The sequence below is a fragment of the Ranitomeya variabilis genome, chromosome 2 (assembly GCF_051348905.1).
Source record: "Ranitomeya variabilis isolate aRanVar5 chromosome 2, aRanVar5.hap1, whole genome shotgun sequence".
Taxonomy (NCBI): domain Eukaryota; kingdom Metazoa; phylum Chordata; class Amphibia; order Anura; family Dendrobatidae; genus Ranitomeya; species Ranitomeya variabilis.
In genome coordinates this window covers 1,055,505,841-1,055,522,571 of record NC_135233.1, presented here as the reverse complement: position 1 = coordinate 1,055,522,571, position 16,731 = coordinate 1,055,505,841, and the positions used below count along the sequence as shown (strand labels likewise).

General features: G+C 43.8%; 1 protein-coding gene across 1 annotated transcript; it reads left to right on the top strand.

Annotated features, from left to right (window-relative positions):
• The first annotated feature begins 2,767 nt into the window (after positions 1-2,767).
• Positions 2,768-14,853, top strand: TTC32 (tetratricopeptide repeat domain 32). Its single transcript, XM_077291477.1, has 4 exons — positions 2,768-2,921; positions 7,997-8,110; positions 12,601-12,767; positions 13,360-14,853. The coding sequence occupies exons 2-4, from the start codon at positions 8,004-8,006 to the stop codon at positions 13,488-13,490; spliced, it is 405 nt and encodes a 134-aa protein (XP_077147592.1). The 5' UTR covers positions 2,768-2,921; positions 7,997-8,003; the 3' UTR covers positions 13,491-14,853.
• Positions 14,854-16,731: the final 1,878 nt, after the last annotated feature.

Genomic DNA, 16,731 nt, shown 5'->3' with positions numbered 1-16,731 from the left:
TTAATCTAATAAACCTGGATTTTACTTACCTTCCTGCTACGATCTTGCTGGAATCCTCCTTCTCCTATATGTGATATAAAGTCATCCGGATCCTGTTTATCGTCCATCTGTTTTTTGGCGCATTTAGCGGCTTATATAATCTCTTAATGTTGGTGTTGACCTATGAATTTATAAGGTGTCAATATATTTAAAAAAAAAACAAACTTTTTTTTTTTCACATTGCCCTTTACTTCTAGCAGAAAAGCCATAAATACAGTTGTTGCCAAAAGTATTGACACCCCTGCAATTCTGTCAGATAATACTCAGTTTCTTCCTGAAAATGATTGCAAACACAAATTCTTTATTATTATTATCTTCATTTAATTTGTCTTAAATGAAAAAACACAAAAGAGAATGAAGCAAAAAGCAAAACATTGATCATTTCACACAAAACTCCAAAAATGGGCCAGACAAAAGTATTGGCACCCTCAGCCTAATACTTGGCTGCACAACCTTTAGCCAAAATAACTGCGACCAACCGCTTCTGGTAACCATCAATGAGTTTCTTACAATGCTCTGCTGGAATTTTAGACCATTCTTCTTTGGCAAACTGCTCCAGGTCCCTGATATTTGAAGGGTGCCTTCTCCAAACTGCCATTTTTAGATCTCTCCACAGGTGTTCTATGGGATTCAGGTCTGGACTCATTGCTGGCCACCTTAGAAGTCTCCAGTGCTTTCTCTCAAACCATTTTCTAGTGTTTTTTGAAGTGTGTTTTGGGTCATTGTCCTGCTGGAAGACCCATGACCTCTGAGGGAGACCCAGCTTTCTCACACTGGGCCCTACATTATGCTGCAAAATTTGTTGGTAGTCTTCAGACTTCATAATGCCATGCACACGGTCAAGCAGTCCAGTGCCAGAGGCAGCAAAGCAACCCCAAAACATTAGGGAACCTCCTCCATGTTTGACTGTAGGGACCGTGTTCTTTTCTTTGAATGCCTCTTTTTTTTCTCCTGTAAACTCTATGTTGATGCCTTTGCCCAAAAAGCTCGACTTTTGTCTCATCTGACCAGAGAACATTCTTCCAAAACGTTTTAGGCTTTTTCAGGTAAGTTTTGGCAAACTCCAGCCTGGCTTTTTTATGTCATGGGGAAAGAAGTGGGGTCTTCCTAGGTCTCCTACCATACAATCCCTTTTCATTCAGACGCCGACTGATAGTACGGGTTGACACTGTTGTACCCTCGGACTGCAGGGCAGCTTGAACTTGTTTGGATGTTAGTCGAGGTTCTTTATCCAACATCCGCACAATCTTGTGTTGAAATCTCTTGTCAATTTTTCTTTTCCGTCCACATCTAGGGAGGTTAGCCACAGTGCCATGGGCTTTAAACGTCTTGATGACACTGCGCACGGTAGACACAGGAACATTCAGGTCTTTGGAGATGGACTTGTAGCCTTGAGATTGGTCATGCTTCCTCACAATTTGGTTTCTCAAGTCCTCAGACAGTTCTTTGGTCTTCTTTTTTTTCTCCATGCTCAATGTGGTACACACAAGGACACAGGACAGAGGTTGAGTCAACGTTAATCCATGACAACTGGCTGCAAGTGTGATTTAGTTATTGCCAACACCTGTTAGGTGCCACAGGTAAGTTACAGGTGCTGTTAATTACACAAATTAGAGAAGCATCTCATGATTTTTCGAACTGTGCCAATACTTTTGTCCACCCATTTTTTATATGTTTGGTGTGGAATTATATCTAATTTGGCTTTAGGACAATTCTTTTTGTGTTTTTTCATTTAAGACAAATTAAATGAAGATAATAATAGCAAAGAATTTGTGTTTGCAATCATTTTCAGGAAGAAACTGAGTATTATCTGACAGAATTGCATGGGTGTGAATACTTTTGGCCACAACTGTATTTTGGCAGTTTTTTCTTTACCATATTGCTCATTTTGAATATTCACATTAATTGTGAATTTTTATTTTCATTTGTTTTCATAAGTCTCATCATTGCACATCTCACTTCTCTTATGTTTACACACACACACTTCCAACGACAGTCAGATGAATGCCGATGGCGCGCGGGAGATCGTTATTAGTATGATGTGCTTCGATACTTCAGTATTTACCACTTATAGAACAATTATCTCCCCCCCAAAATACAAGTTTGCAGTGGCCATAGTGGTGCTGACTGTCGCCGGGATTAGGTAATAGACGCCGTAGAAAACAGAAACCTAGAAGACAATGGAGACTTTTTCCACCATTTCACCCTCCCATAGTGACGCTGGGGCCGGTCGTGGGTGTGGGGGCCGCCCGCTATTGAGGTGGTCCGTACATCAGACCCGACTCGTATTCGCCCACGTGGACCATCTGTAGGATAAGTCATGTGTCTACTATTGTCCCAGTGCGCAGGAATCCGCAGCAGAAATCAGGTTTGCCCCCATTTTTGGGTGGAATCTGCCATAAGTCACAGGTCAAATTACACTTTAAGCTATTTTTACGTCATCTGGATAAAATAAGAAAATCTGTGAAAATCTTCTAATCTTCACTGAGATTATTTTCCATCCGATCAGAATAATTCAACTGAAAACAGCAGAAATCCTGTACGCGCAGATTATGCTGCGGATTTGCACACAACCTTCCCTCTAATTTCCCTGCCATTGCCCCTCATACTACAAGCAGTGTGGACGCTGCACAAACTCTGGATCTATGCGATGTCTCCGCGATCATAACTCCCATCATCATCATCACCTGGAAATCTAGTGCAGTAACAGCAGTGACCAGCAGGTGGCGACAGAGTCAGCACAATTCGTCAAACACCAGAAAATAATGAGCACGCTCGGCCACGCCTCCCCGTGACGTCACGGCTGAACTGCTCAGTCAGCTGGACGCCGGCTCGGGAGAGTCACGTGACCGGCCGGCTTCCTTCCCGTTCCCGGACGTTCGGTGAGCTCGCGCTGTGTATCCGGGTGCACCGGGGCTCGGGAGGGGATCTCCTTCATGTGGTGCACGGCTGGGGGAGGGGAGTTGTATAAAACATGCGCATATAGATTACACACCGTGTCCTCCACTTTGAAAGACCTAAGACACTTTACCATAAGGTGGCTGTGGAACTACTAGTCCCAGCATGCACACAGCAGTGGGCAAATTGCTTGTAAATAGCATTCACACTCAGAAATTATTATTATTACAGCTTGTAGTCACATAACCAGGTCACCTGACCGCATAATGGCGGGGACCGCGGAAAACACACGATTGGCCGGGAAATCCAGGGTATCTAATCCTGTCCTGTGTGATACTGTCCGCTGAGCCGTGTATCTAATCCTGTCCTGTGTGATACTGACTGCTGAGCCGTGTATCTAATCCTGTCCTGTGTGATACTGTCCGCTGAGCCGTGTATCTAATCCTGTCCTGTGTGATACTGACTGCTGAGCTGTGTATCTAATCCTCTCCTGTGTGATACTGACTGCTGAGCCGTGTATCTAATCCTCTCCTGTGTGATACTGACTGCTGAGCCGTGTATCTAATCCTCTCCTGTGTGATACTGACTGCTGAGCCGTGTATCTAATCCTCTCCTGTGTGATACTGACTGCTGAGCTGTGTATCTAATCCTGTCCTGTGTAATACTGACTGCTGAGCTGTGTATCTAATCCTCTCCTGTGTGATACTGACTGCTGAGCCGTGTATCTAATCCTCTCCTGTGTGATACTGACTGCTGAGCCGTGTATCTAATCCTCTCCTGTGTGATACTGACTGCTGAGCCGTGTATCTAATCCTCTCCTGTGTGATACTGACTGCTGAGCCGTGTATCTAATCCTATCCTGTGTGATACTGACTGCTGAGCTGTGTATCTAATCCTCTCCTGTGTGATACTGACTGCTGAGCTGTGTATCTAATCCTATCCTGTGTGATACTGACTGCTGTGCTGTGTATCTAATCCTATCGGGTGATACTGACTGCTGTGCTGTGTATCTAATCCTATCCTGTGTGATACTGACTGCTGAGCTGTGTATCTAATCCTATCCTGTGTGATACTGACTGCTGTGCTGTGTATCTAATCCTATCGGGTGATACTGACTGCTGTGCTGTGTATCTAATCCTATCCTGTGTGATACTGACTGCTGTGCTGTGTATCTAATCCTATCGGGTGATACTGACTGCTGTGCTGTGTATCTAATCCTATCCTGTGTGATACTGTCTGCTGAGCCGTGTATCTAATCCTCTCCTGTGTGATACTGTCTGCTGAGCTGTGTATCTAATCCTCTCCTGTGTGATACTGTCTGCTGAGCCGTGTATCTAATCCTCTCCTGTGTGATACTGACTGCTGAGCCGTGTATCTAATCCTCTCCTGTGTGATACTGACTGCTGAGCCGTGTATCTAATCCTATCCTGTGTGATACTGACTGCTGAGCTGTGTATCTAATCCTCTCCTGTGTGATACTGACTGCTGAGCTGTGTATCTAATCCTATCCTGTGTGATACTGACTGCTGTGCTGTGTATCTAATCCTATCGGGTGATACTGACTGCTGTGCTGTGTATCTAATCCTATCCTGTGTGATACTGACTGCTGAGCTGTGTATCTAATCCTATCCTGTGTGATACTGACTGCTGTGCTGTGTATCTAATCCTATCGGGTGATACTGACTGCTGTGCTGTGTATCTAATCCTATCCTGTGTGATACTGACTGCTGTGCTGTGTATCTAATCCTATCGGGTGATACTGACTGCTGTGCTGTGTATCTAATCCTATCCTGTGTGATACTGACTGCTGTGCTGTGTATCTAATCCTATCCTGTGTGATACTGACTGCTGAGCTGTGTATCTAATCCTATCCTGTGTGATACTGACTGCTGAGCCGTGTATCTAATCCTGTCCTGTGTGATACTGTCCGCTGAGCCGTGTATCTAATCCTGTCCTGTGTGATACTGACTGCTGAGCTGTGTATCTAATCCTATCCTGTGTGATACTGACTGCTGAACTGTGTATCTAATCCTATCCTGTGTGATACTGACTGCTGAGCCGTGTATCTAATCCTGTCCTGTGTGATACTGTCCGCTGAGCCGTGTATCTAATCCTATCCTGTGTGATACTGACTGCTGAACTGTGTATCTAATCCTATCCTGTGTGATACTGACTGCTGAGCTGTGTATCTAATCCTCTCCTGTGTGATACTGACTGCTGAGCCGTGTATCTAATCCTCTCCTGTGTGATACTGACTGCTGAGCCGTGTATCTAATCCTATCGGGTGATACTGACTGCTGAGCCGTGTATCTAATCCTATCGGGTGATACTGACTGCTGAGCCGTGTATCTAATCCTATCGGGTGATACTGACTGCTGAGCCGTGTATCTAATCCTATCGGGTGATACTGACTGCTGAGCTGTGAATCTAATCCTATCCTGTGTGATACTGACTGCTGAGCTGTGTATCTAATCCTATCGGGTGATACTGACTGCTGAGCTGTGTATCTAATCCTATCCTGTGTGATACTGACTGCTGTGCTGTGTATCTATTCCTATCCTGTGTGATACTGACTGCTGAGCTGTGTATCTAATCCTCTCCTGTGTGATACTGACTGCTGAGCTGTGTATCTAATCCTCTCCTGTGTGATACTGACTGCTGAGCCGTGTATCTAATCCTCTCCTGTGTGATACTGACTGCTGAGCCGTGTATCTAATCCTATCGGGTGATACTGACTGCTGAGCTGTGAATCTAATCCTATCCTGTGTGATACTGACTGCTGAGCTGTGTATCTAATCCTATCGGGTGATACTGACTGCTGTGCTGTGTATCTAATCCTATCGGGTGATACTGACTGCTGTGCTGTGTATCTAATCCTATCGGGTGATACTGACTGCTGTGCTGTGTATCTAATCCTATCGGGTGATACTGACTGCTGTGCTGTGTATCTAATCCTATCGGGTGATACTGACTGCTGTGCTGTGTAATTCCCGTGATCTGAGCGCCGCAGTGACATGACTGCTCTGCTCAGATCTCAGTAGAGGCCAGTGAGCAGCACAGAGCCAATAGACTCATCACTGCCGTCCTCGGTGACACTGGCCACATCTCGGTGTCACATTGCAGTCACCGGCACAGTGTCTCCGCACTGTGATCCTGAGCGCCGTCCCCCCTTAAAATTTTGCAAACGCCCAGAAGCAGAGGGGAGGAGGGATATCGGACATGTGATCAGACCCCGCCCACATTTACTGCAGTCGTAATGCGAGTTAGCGCTACACTAGCTTTTAATGTTTCCAGCAGCTGCTCCCCCTTGTGTTTAAAAGCCGAGAATTTAATATATTTTTTTTCCTATTTTTTACATTTAATTCTTTTTTTTTTTTAGATATTAAACAGCCCCTCTCCAAAAATACATTACATTTTTAAGTGTTGTAAAAATTTTTTTAAAAAATTGACACCTTCCCTTTTAAAAAATAAATGTAGAAATCCGACTGCACGCCCAGATCAATAGACAATGCTCTGTACACGTCACTTTTTATTATTAATATAACATTGATTCCATGGTGCTGGACATGAGGAGGAGGAATACACAGGATACAGAGAGGATGGGGTCCGACTCACCGTCTACAGGCTTTTACAGTGACTACACGGACATATGCAGCTATAGACAGACGCTGACTCATAGGAGAGCTTTATAGGCTCATGCTCTAAGCTCATTGTGAAGGGAGGGAGAAGAGGTGAGCTGTGACATCCCCTATTGTGAATGGTGGATCCTGTGTTATCTACTGTATATAGAGGTGTTATCAGTCGTACAGGAGGAGGAGGCGAGCTGTGACATCACCTATTGTGAATGGTGGATCCTGTGTTATCTACTGTATATAGAGGTGTTATCAGTCGTACAGGAGGAGGAGGCGAGCTGTGACATCACCTATTGTGAATGGTGGATCCTGTGTTATCTACTGTATATAGAGGTGTTATCAGTCATTATACAGGAGGAGGAGGTGAGCTGTGACATCCCCTATTGTGAATGGTGGATCCTGTGTTATCTACTGTATATAGAGGTGTTATCAGTCATTGTACACTAGGAGGAGGAGGTGATCTGTGACATCACCCTTTGTGAATGGTGGATCCTGTGTTATCTACTGTATATACAGGTGTTATCAGTCATTGTACAGGAGGCGGAGGTGAGCTGTGACATCACCTATTGTGAATGGTGGATCCTGTGTAATCTGTATATAGAGGTGTTATCAATCATTGTACAGGAGGAGGAGGAGGTGATCTGTGACATCACCTATTGTGAATGGTGGATCCTGTGTAATCTACTGTCTATAGAGGTGTTATCAGTCATTGTACAGGAGGAGGAGGTGAGCTGTGACATCACCTATTGTGAATGGTGGATCCTGTGTAATCTACTGTATATAGAGGTGTTATCAATCATTGTACAGGAGGAGGAGGTGAGCTGTGACATCACCTATTGTGAATGGTGGATCCTGTGTTATCTACTGTATATAGAGGTGTTATCAGTCATTGTACAGGAGGAGGAGGTGAGCTGTGACATCACCTATTCTGTATGATGGATCCTGTGTTATCTACTGTATATAGAGGTGTTATCAGTCATTGTACAGGAGGAGGAGGTGAGCTGTGACATCACCTATTGTGAATGGTGGATCCTGTGTTATCTACTGTATATAGAGGTGTTATCAGTCATTGTACAGGAGGAGGAGGAGGTGAGCTGTGATATCACCTATTGTGTATGGTGGATCGTGTGTTATCTACTGTATATAGATGTTTTACCAGCCATTATGCAGGAGGAGGAGGAGAGCTGTGGTATCACCTACTGAGAATGGTGGTTCCAGTGTTATCTGCTGTATATAGAGGTGATTTGTCAGCGGCACAATGTGACCAATTCAGGAGACGGTGGTGTGAGTCTTCCATCCCAGCTGCTGATATCTGACCTCTGTAGCCAGGCTCGGCTCCTCTGCCTCTGACTTCACACTAAGGATTAGGATATTATTTTGTCCTTTGTGCGTACTCCAATATCCTCCTTTTTTTTCTGTTCCTCCAGTTGTAGAATGGAGCCCGGTCTGCTGCACACCGCGAATGCCGAGCTGGAGCAGCGCCACCTGGAGGCCGCAGAGGAGCTGTACGACAAGGTGATAGAGATCTGTCAGCAGGACAGGTGAGGAGGGGGCTTGTCCTCGCTACGTGCAGTGTGTGGTTACAGGATAACCAGCCGGGGCCACGCGGATGTACATGAGACGGCGTCCAGAGTCCACAGATAGATGGAGCTGGTGCAGGACAGAGTGCGGCTTCGGGATGGACCCGTTACTTATTAACCTACAATCTGTCCTGTGATTCCCTTACAATCTCCTTCAGTGCAGAGACTCCAGGACTGAAACTTGAGTTTCTGCAATATAATAGCAGATTTTTTTCCCCTTATGTGAATGGATCATAAAGTGCTGCGTTCACTTGCATTAAAGGGACTGTGTCGTCAGAAAATCACCTCTCATTCCAATAAAGTTTTTAAGTTAAATATTTTGCTTTAATTTTATGATATATTTTTTTTTAAATTCTGCATTGTTATCTATATTGAAAAAAGAACTTGCAGTTTTCACACTGACCCCTATACCAGACTCTTACTTCCCATTCTGTACAGCAGACTTTTTAGTAGTTTCATTCTCATCACAGACAGGATTACAATGACTGATAACACCTCTATATACAGCGGATAACACAGGATCCACCATTCACAATAGGTGATGTCACAGCTCACCTCCTCCTCCTGTATAATGACTGATAACACCTCTATATATAGTAGATTACACAGGATCCACCATTCACAATAGATGATATCACAGCTCACCTCCTCCTCCTGTACAGTGACTCATAACACCTCTATATACAGTAGATTACACAGGATCCTCAATTCACAATAGGTGATATCACAGCTCACCTCCTTCTCCTGTACAATGACTGATAACACCTCTATATACAGTAGATAACACAGGATCCACCATTCACAAAGGGTGATGTCACAGATCACCTCCTCCTCCTAGTGTACAATGACTGATAACACCTCTATATACAGTATATAACACAGGATCCACCATGCGCAATATGTGATGTCACAGCTCTCCTCCTCCTCCTCCTGTACAATGACAGGTAACAGCTCTATATACAGTAGATAACACAGGATCCACCATTCACAATAGGTGATGTCACAGCTCACCTCCTCCTCCTGTACAATGACTGATACCTCTATATACAGTAGATAACACAGGATCCACCATTCACAATAAGTGATGTCACAGCTCACCTCCTCCTCCTGTACAATGACTGATAACACCTCTGTATATAGCAGATAACACAGGATCCACCATTCACAATAAGTGATGTCACAGCTCACCTCCTCCTCCTGTACAATGACTGATAACACCTCTATATACAGCAGATAACACAGGATCCACCATTCACAAAGGGTGATCTCACAGATCTCCTCCTCCTGTACAATGACTGATACCTCTATATACAGTAGATAACACAGGATCCACCATTCACAATAAGTGATGTCACAGCTCACCTCCTCCTCCTGTACAATGACTGATAACACCTCTGTATATAGCAGGTAACACAGGATCCACCATTCACAATAAGTGATGTCACAGCTCACCTCCTCCTCCTGTACAATGACTGATAACACCTCTATATACAGCAGATAACACAGGATCCACCATCCACAATAAGTGATGTCACAGCTCACCTCCCCCTCCTGTACAATGACTGATAACACCTCTATATACAGTAGATAACACATGATCCACCATTCACAATAGGTAATGTCACAGCTCACCTCCTCCTGTACAATGACTGATAACACCTCTATATACAGCAGATAACACAGGATCCACCATTCACAATAGGTGATGTCACAGCTCACCTCCCCCTCCTGTACAATGACTGATAACACCTCTATATACAGTAGATAACACAGGATCCACCATTCACAATAGGTAATGTCACAGCTCACCTCCTCCTCCTGTACAATGACTGATAACACCTCTATATACAGCAGATAACACAGGATCCACCATTCACAATAGGTGATGTCACAGCTCACCTCCCCCTCCTGTACAATGACTGATAACACCTCTATATACAGTAGATAACACAGGATCCACCATTCACAATACGTGATGTCACAGCTCACCTCCTCCTCCTGTACAATGACTGATAACACCTCTATATACAGTAGATAACACAGGATCCACCATTCACAATAGGTGATGTCACAGCTCACCTCCCCCTCCTGTACAATGACTGATAACACCTCTATATACAGTAGATAACACAGGATCCACCATTCACAATACGTGATGTCACAGCTCACCTCCTCCTCCTGTACAATGACTGATAACACCTCTATATACAGTAGATAACACAGGATCCACCATTCACAATAGGTAATGTCACAGCTCACCTCCTCCTCCTGTACAATGACTGATAACACCTCTATATACAGTAGATAACACAGGATCCACCATTCACAATAGGTAATGTCACAGCTCACCTCCTCCTCCTGTACAATGACTGATAACACCTCTGTATATAGCAGATAACACAGGATCCACCATTCACAATAAGTGATGTCACAGCTCACCTCCTCCTCCTGTACAATGACTAATAACACCTCTATATACAGCAGATAACACAGGATCCACCATCCACAATAAGTGATGTCACAGCTCACCTCCCCCTCCTGTACAATGACTGATAACACCTCTATATACAGTAGATAACACAGGATCCACCATTCACAATAGGTAATGTCACAGCTCACCTTCTCCTCCTGTACAATGACTGATAACACCTCTATATACAGTAGATAACACATGATCCACCATTCACAATAGGTAATGTCCCAGCTCACCTCCTCCTGTACAATGACTGATAACACCTCTATATACAGCAGATAACACAGGATCCACCATTCACAATAGGTGATGTCACAGCTCACCTCCCCCTCCTGTACAATGACTGATAACACCTCTATATACAGTAGATAACACAGGATCCACCATTCACAATAGGTAATGTCACAGCTCACCTCCTCCTCCTGTACAATGACTGATAACACCTCTATATACAGCAGATAACACAGGATCCACCATTCACAATAGGTGATGTCACAGCTCACCTCCCCCTCCTGTACAATGACTGATAACACCTCTATATACAGTAGATAACACAGGATCCACCATTCACAATACGTGATGTCACAGCTCACCTCCTCCTCCTGTACAATGACTGATAACACCTCTATATACAGTAGATAACACAGGATCCACCATTCACAATACGTGATGTCACAGCTCACCTCCTCCTCCTGTACAATGACTGATAACACCTCTATATACAGTAGATAACACAGGATCCACCATTCACAATAGGTAATGTCACAGCTCACCTCCTCCTCCTGTACAATGACTGATAACACCTCTATATACAGTAGATAACACAGGATCCACCATTCACAATACGTGATGTCACAGCTCACCCCCTCCTCCCTGCACAAATCACCTGCATTTCTGTGGAATTACTAATGACCAAGTGCCAACAGGACGTGAGAGTGTAATATTGGGTCTCATGTTCTGTGTGAAAATTGTAGTTATTTTTTTTTATATGTAGATAGTAATATAAAAAATAAAACGGTCAAATGTTTATTCCCTTCCGGATGCTATTTTCAGTTTTGTTTTAATTTTACCTTTTTTTTCAAATTTTCATAATTTATTTATTCTTATTTTTTTGCCAACATAAACATTTTGTTGTTATTTTTCGAGACCAAAAATGTTATTTATCCATCTGAGTACCGGTGTGAGCGCTGGTTTGTTCTGTGTGACAATATGTAGTTTTTATTGGTAACATAGTGTTTACTCCAAAATGACTTGATCGCTATTTTTTTTTTTTTTACTGGCATTTAGATTTTTTTCGTTCATTACAGGCTTCATGGATTGGGTCAATTAATTTCAGATTTTTCTAGATTGGTGTTTAATGGATTCAGTGATGCCAAATGTATATTTTTTTATTTAATTTTTTATTTTTAATTTATTTTATTTTTTTAACTTTTATGCATTTTTTTTTTAATGCAGTAGATAACACAATGGCCACCCTTTTTGGTCCGTATGAGACCAATACTGTTGATCCGTGACATTTGGGGACCCCTCTGGAGATCTTGCATTTGGGCCAGTGAGCTTTAAGTGACACAACTTGGGGTTGTGTGAAAGTTTAAGAAATCAATCTCATTTTTAATTTTTTTTTTTTGCTGCCGGATTAACTTTTTGTAAATGTTACCCCAAGAGTTGGGTGGATGGATTTGTGGGTCTATCGGCCCATGTCAGTAGCCCCTGGGTTCCAGGTAATCCGGCTGTGTAACCCTTGTGTCCCTGCAGTGCGGCGTCAGTGTCCGGTCATGTAAGGCCGCGTCCTTTCCTCTCACTATTTCCTGTGATTTAAGGCTGCACATCTTTCATGCTCCTATAAATCCATTATTCACGGCTCTGCCCCTGTAATCGTCACCACCAGAGATCTCGTCTTTTTCACACGGTCGTATATTCATCTCTGTCGTCTCAGCGTAAAATAGATGGGATAATTGCGTCTCCTTGTGTCCCGCAGGAAGTGCAGCATGGAGGAGCTCTCTGTCGCCTACAATAATCGGGGACAGATCAAATACTTCCGAGTTGACTTCTACGAAGCGATGGATGACTACACGGCGGCGATAAGATTGAACCCAAAATTTGAGGTCCCATTTTACAACCGAGGTTTGATCCTTTATCGACTTGGTGAGTGTGCTGTCCTTACGTTCTTATGAAGATACTGTAGGAATTTTTTTTTAAGTCACTTGCTGAAAAAAATTACCCAGTAAAAATCTCTGAGCTGCACCGATTCCGCTTCTTTTGCCCTTTTTGCTCTGCGTCGCTCCAGTGCAGAGATATTCACATTTGTTTCTTCTGGAGCGCAGTATGTGAAATCTCTGTTTGTAGTTCAACTGCATGTTTCTTCACAGTCTTCTCTTGGAGACGTGCGCTTTTACTTTTCCCTCCAGAGCTCGGCAGCGGATCTAGTAGTTTTGTCAGTCTCAGACGCTGCCGCGCTGTGATTGAAAAATCGCGAATGATCGGGTGAAAATATCTGGAAAATCGAAACCACGACCATAGTAGCCAACTAAGATAAAACCAGGCGAACACATATAAAATAGGCACAAATGGAAAAGATTAATTTGGTACAATTAAAAAAGAAAAATAAATCCAAAATCACAAAAATTCGATAATCGGGCTCAAATTCAATAAATAATCAGGAACCAAAATGTGTTTTTTTTCTGCATAAGTATGACTTATGATCGTGTTCACATATAAAAAGATGTTTCTGCCGCAGGGTTCTTTGATGACGCAATGAAAGATTTCCAAAAAGTCTTACAGCTGAACCCAAATTTTGAAGATGCCAAGATCAGCCTGAGACAAAGTATGGTGGACAAGGAAGAAAGGAGGCGGAGGATTCAAGAATGATCTGGACGTGAGGCCTCCGTGTTGGCGCTTCTACGGGATATTTCCACAACACTTGGGAACATTCGCTGTTATCAGCCATAATTGTTGATTACTTTGTGTCTGATTCACTCATTGATGTCCGGCCGAGCGGACGAATGGCAGGATCAAAATGGCTACTGAAATGTGGAGAGGCACTGCTGAAAAAAATGGAACTGGTCATCTAGGGATTGTAGTAGATTCACAAGACCAGGTCCAGTGGCCCTGAGGACCACCTCATCCTGGCTCCTCTGTTACTTAACGACATGGCGCTATAAAGAAGGGCTCCTGTCCGACAGTGATAGATTACAGTCATGTCTAATGGATCGGGTCCTGGAAATCGACATGCACCATCTCTAATAAATAACATTATGGGAGCAGATTTTATTTTTTTCCTTTATCTTTAAAAGGGGTTATCTCTGATCTCACTGCTGTGTGATTGAGAGCAGACTGTCAGTCATTACATGTCTCACATTGGTAACTCCCCCGGAGGCAGATTCTCAGGGGGATCTATGTCCGGCCCAGAGATCTTAGCATCTCATTTACATATAAGATAACCGTGGATTTCTCTGGAATAACACATTGAGTCGCGGATATCAAGGAATCAGTTTATTTAAATTACTATGACGTTCACGCCCATATAGACGGCTTAGGAGGAATGATCCTCCTGACAGATTCCCTTTAAGTCTCTGGATCAGCGCCTGTCTCCAGCATTTAAGGGGAACCTGTCAGGTCTATCATGTCCACTAACCCACCAACATTCACATATGTTACTAAGTTCCTTGTGGGCGTGATAACTTGATTTGGAAGCGCCGTTGTCACCGCCAGCACCTGCACATCTCGCGCACGTGCGGCTTTTTTCAGGCACGTCATTGCGCCTCTGAAACCAGGTGTGCTCGTCCCGGCCTGCCTGGAAGAGCTCCCATACATCTTATGCACTTCCCGGTCATGCACAGTGTGAAACGTACACCCAGCTTCAGAAGCGTAATGACACTACCGAATGTATGTGCTGTCCATGTCACCGACTCTTACAAATCATGTTATTACACCCACTGGGGCGTGATAACATGCAAAGAAGGTGGACTAGTCAGAGCCCTCATCCACTAGTCAGAGCCCTCATTAGCATAGGGAAAGCGGAGGTTATAAATACATTTTTTAAATATGGATGTAAGTGAATCGCATTATACAGGGCTGGTGAGGCAGGGACTTAAGTAACATATATGTGAGTGCTGCTGGGTTGGAGGGTACGGGGGGGACCGGACAGGTTCCCTTTTAATACAAATACCTGGTGATATTGGTGAAATGTAAAATAGATGTTAATGATTAAAACCAGCAATGTGTAACAGTGCGATGTCGTTTCCTTATTGCATCGTCGTCCAGTCATGTAATCCTGAAGAAAACCATCTGACACCAACTCAAAAATCCAACCGTTTATTGAAAATTCGCCAGAGACAGGAATGGCCATTGGATGTAAAATCTACAACTTTATTGGTGACGTTATCTCTACATCCAAACTTTGTCCTTCAGCACAGACACCAACGCGTTTCTGCTCCGCTTACCACTTTAATAAAGTTGAAGATTTTATATTTGTTGATCTAGATTTGAAGTCGAAATTTCACCATTCTGATAGGTCATCTACTGTACAGTTTAGAGATGCTCATAGGGGCACCTTCTCCTTTTATTTACAGCCATTGATCTGTTTGCCATGCGTAGGTTGTAGGGTCCTGGAACGTTTCAGGACAATCTGTGTAAATGTGAAGACTGTTCCACTTCTGTAGTAGCCGACATTCCAATTGCTTTTTGCCCTCAGTTGATGTAATTTTTTTGCCTCCACCATCCTTACTGACACTGTACATGTAACGGAGGCTGTACCACCACTTATGAGTTTCCCAAGGCTTGAGGTATTGTCTAGATGTTCAAGATTAGAATTGCAACACCAAGAAGGAAAGCTTGTGAAATTATGAAAAACACAGGATGGAGACATGTTACTGATTTGGAAGTGCCGAAAAATTAAAATAACATTTTCAAAACATCCTAATTTTATTGAGTATGAGTGCCACATGCAAAAACCATGCACTTCAGCCTTGGCTGCTATCACTCAGGTTATTAATGGCCATCTGAGGAATGTTCTGCCATGCAATATTAATTGCCGACCAATGACATCCCAGATGTGCTCGATGGGAGATAAGTCCTGAGACTCTGCAGGCCATGGGAGCACACTTAGGCCATGCAGGCTGCTCACAGGAGCACGAGTGGACCTGTCGTATTGAAAAAATGACATCCAGGATACTTTGGAGAAATGGCTGTACCACTTGTTCCACGACCAAATCAATGAAAGGCCGAGCTGTTAGTGTATGTGTAATGAAGACTAGAGGGGTCTGGCTACCATACATTATGCCAACCCTAACCATAATACCGTGAGTAGGACCAGCTTGACGTTACCTCATAAAGATGTCTTCATGACACTGCCCACGTGGTATCGACAGATTCGAAGAATCGAGTGTAGTGATCCATTCTCTGCTGCAAGTGAAATTGGATGCCACATACTAAGTCTAATATATCAGTGTCCACACCACTGATTCTAAAAAGTTTTGGGTACGCACAGTACTATCACAGAGACGGGTGCAGAGTACACTGTTTTTGGCCCTCACTACTGCTGCGTTCCTTACCTTGAGAGCCACATTAAGCTGTAAGAGAAGTTCATGACCCACATCCAGCGGCCACCCTCATCCTACCGCCCCTTCCGTAGTGACACACAGAGGCCCCCATTATCGTTATAACAGGCAGAGACACCCTGAGAACTTGTGCCTCCCTCTTTCATAGGCAGTAGACTTACACCGAGAGGTTTTGACTTTACCCCATTCGGTATTCTTGCATCAAGCACCCTCACAACACTTGCACCAGTTTTCAGCAATCATAATCGGTATCATCCTCTTTCCAGCTTACCTTATTTATCCTTGCCCCCTTACCCTGCGCCAGTATATGTGCATCCATATCTGCTGTTGTGTGCAGGGTTACTCATAAAATTCACCACCTAGAGACCCTCTCTCCATAGTTGTTTGCTAGACTTGGTGTTAACCTACTCGGCTGGCAGACAGCCGGTATCCACACATCATGGACCAATGAGACATGTGTCTCCCAAGCCATGGGTTGGGGACCCTGGTCTACACAAATCATCTAAAGGCTTTTAAATGACATTGGGTGACCAACAGGTGATCCACTGACC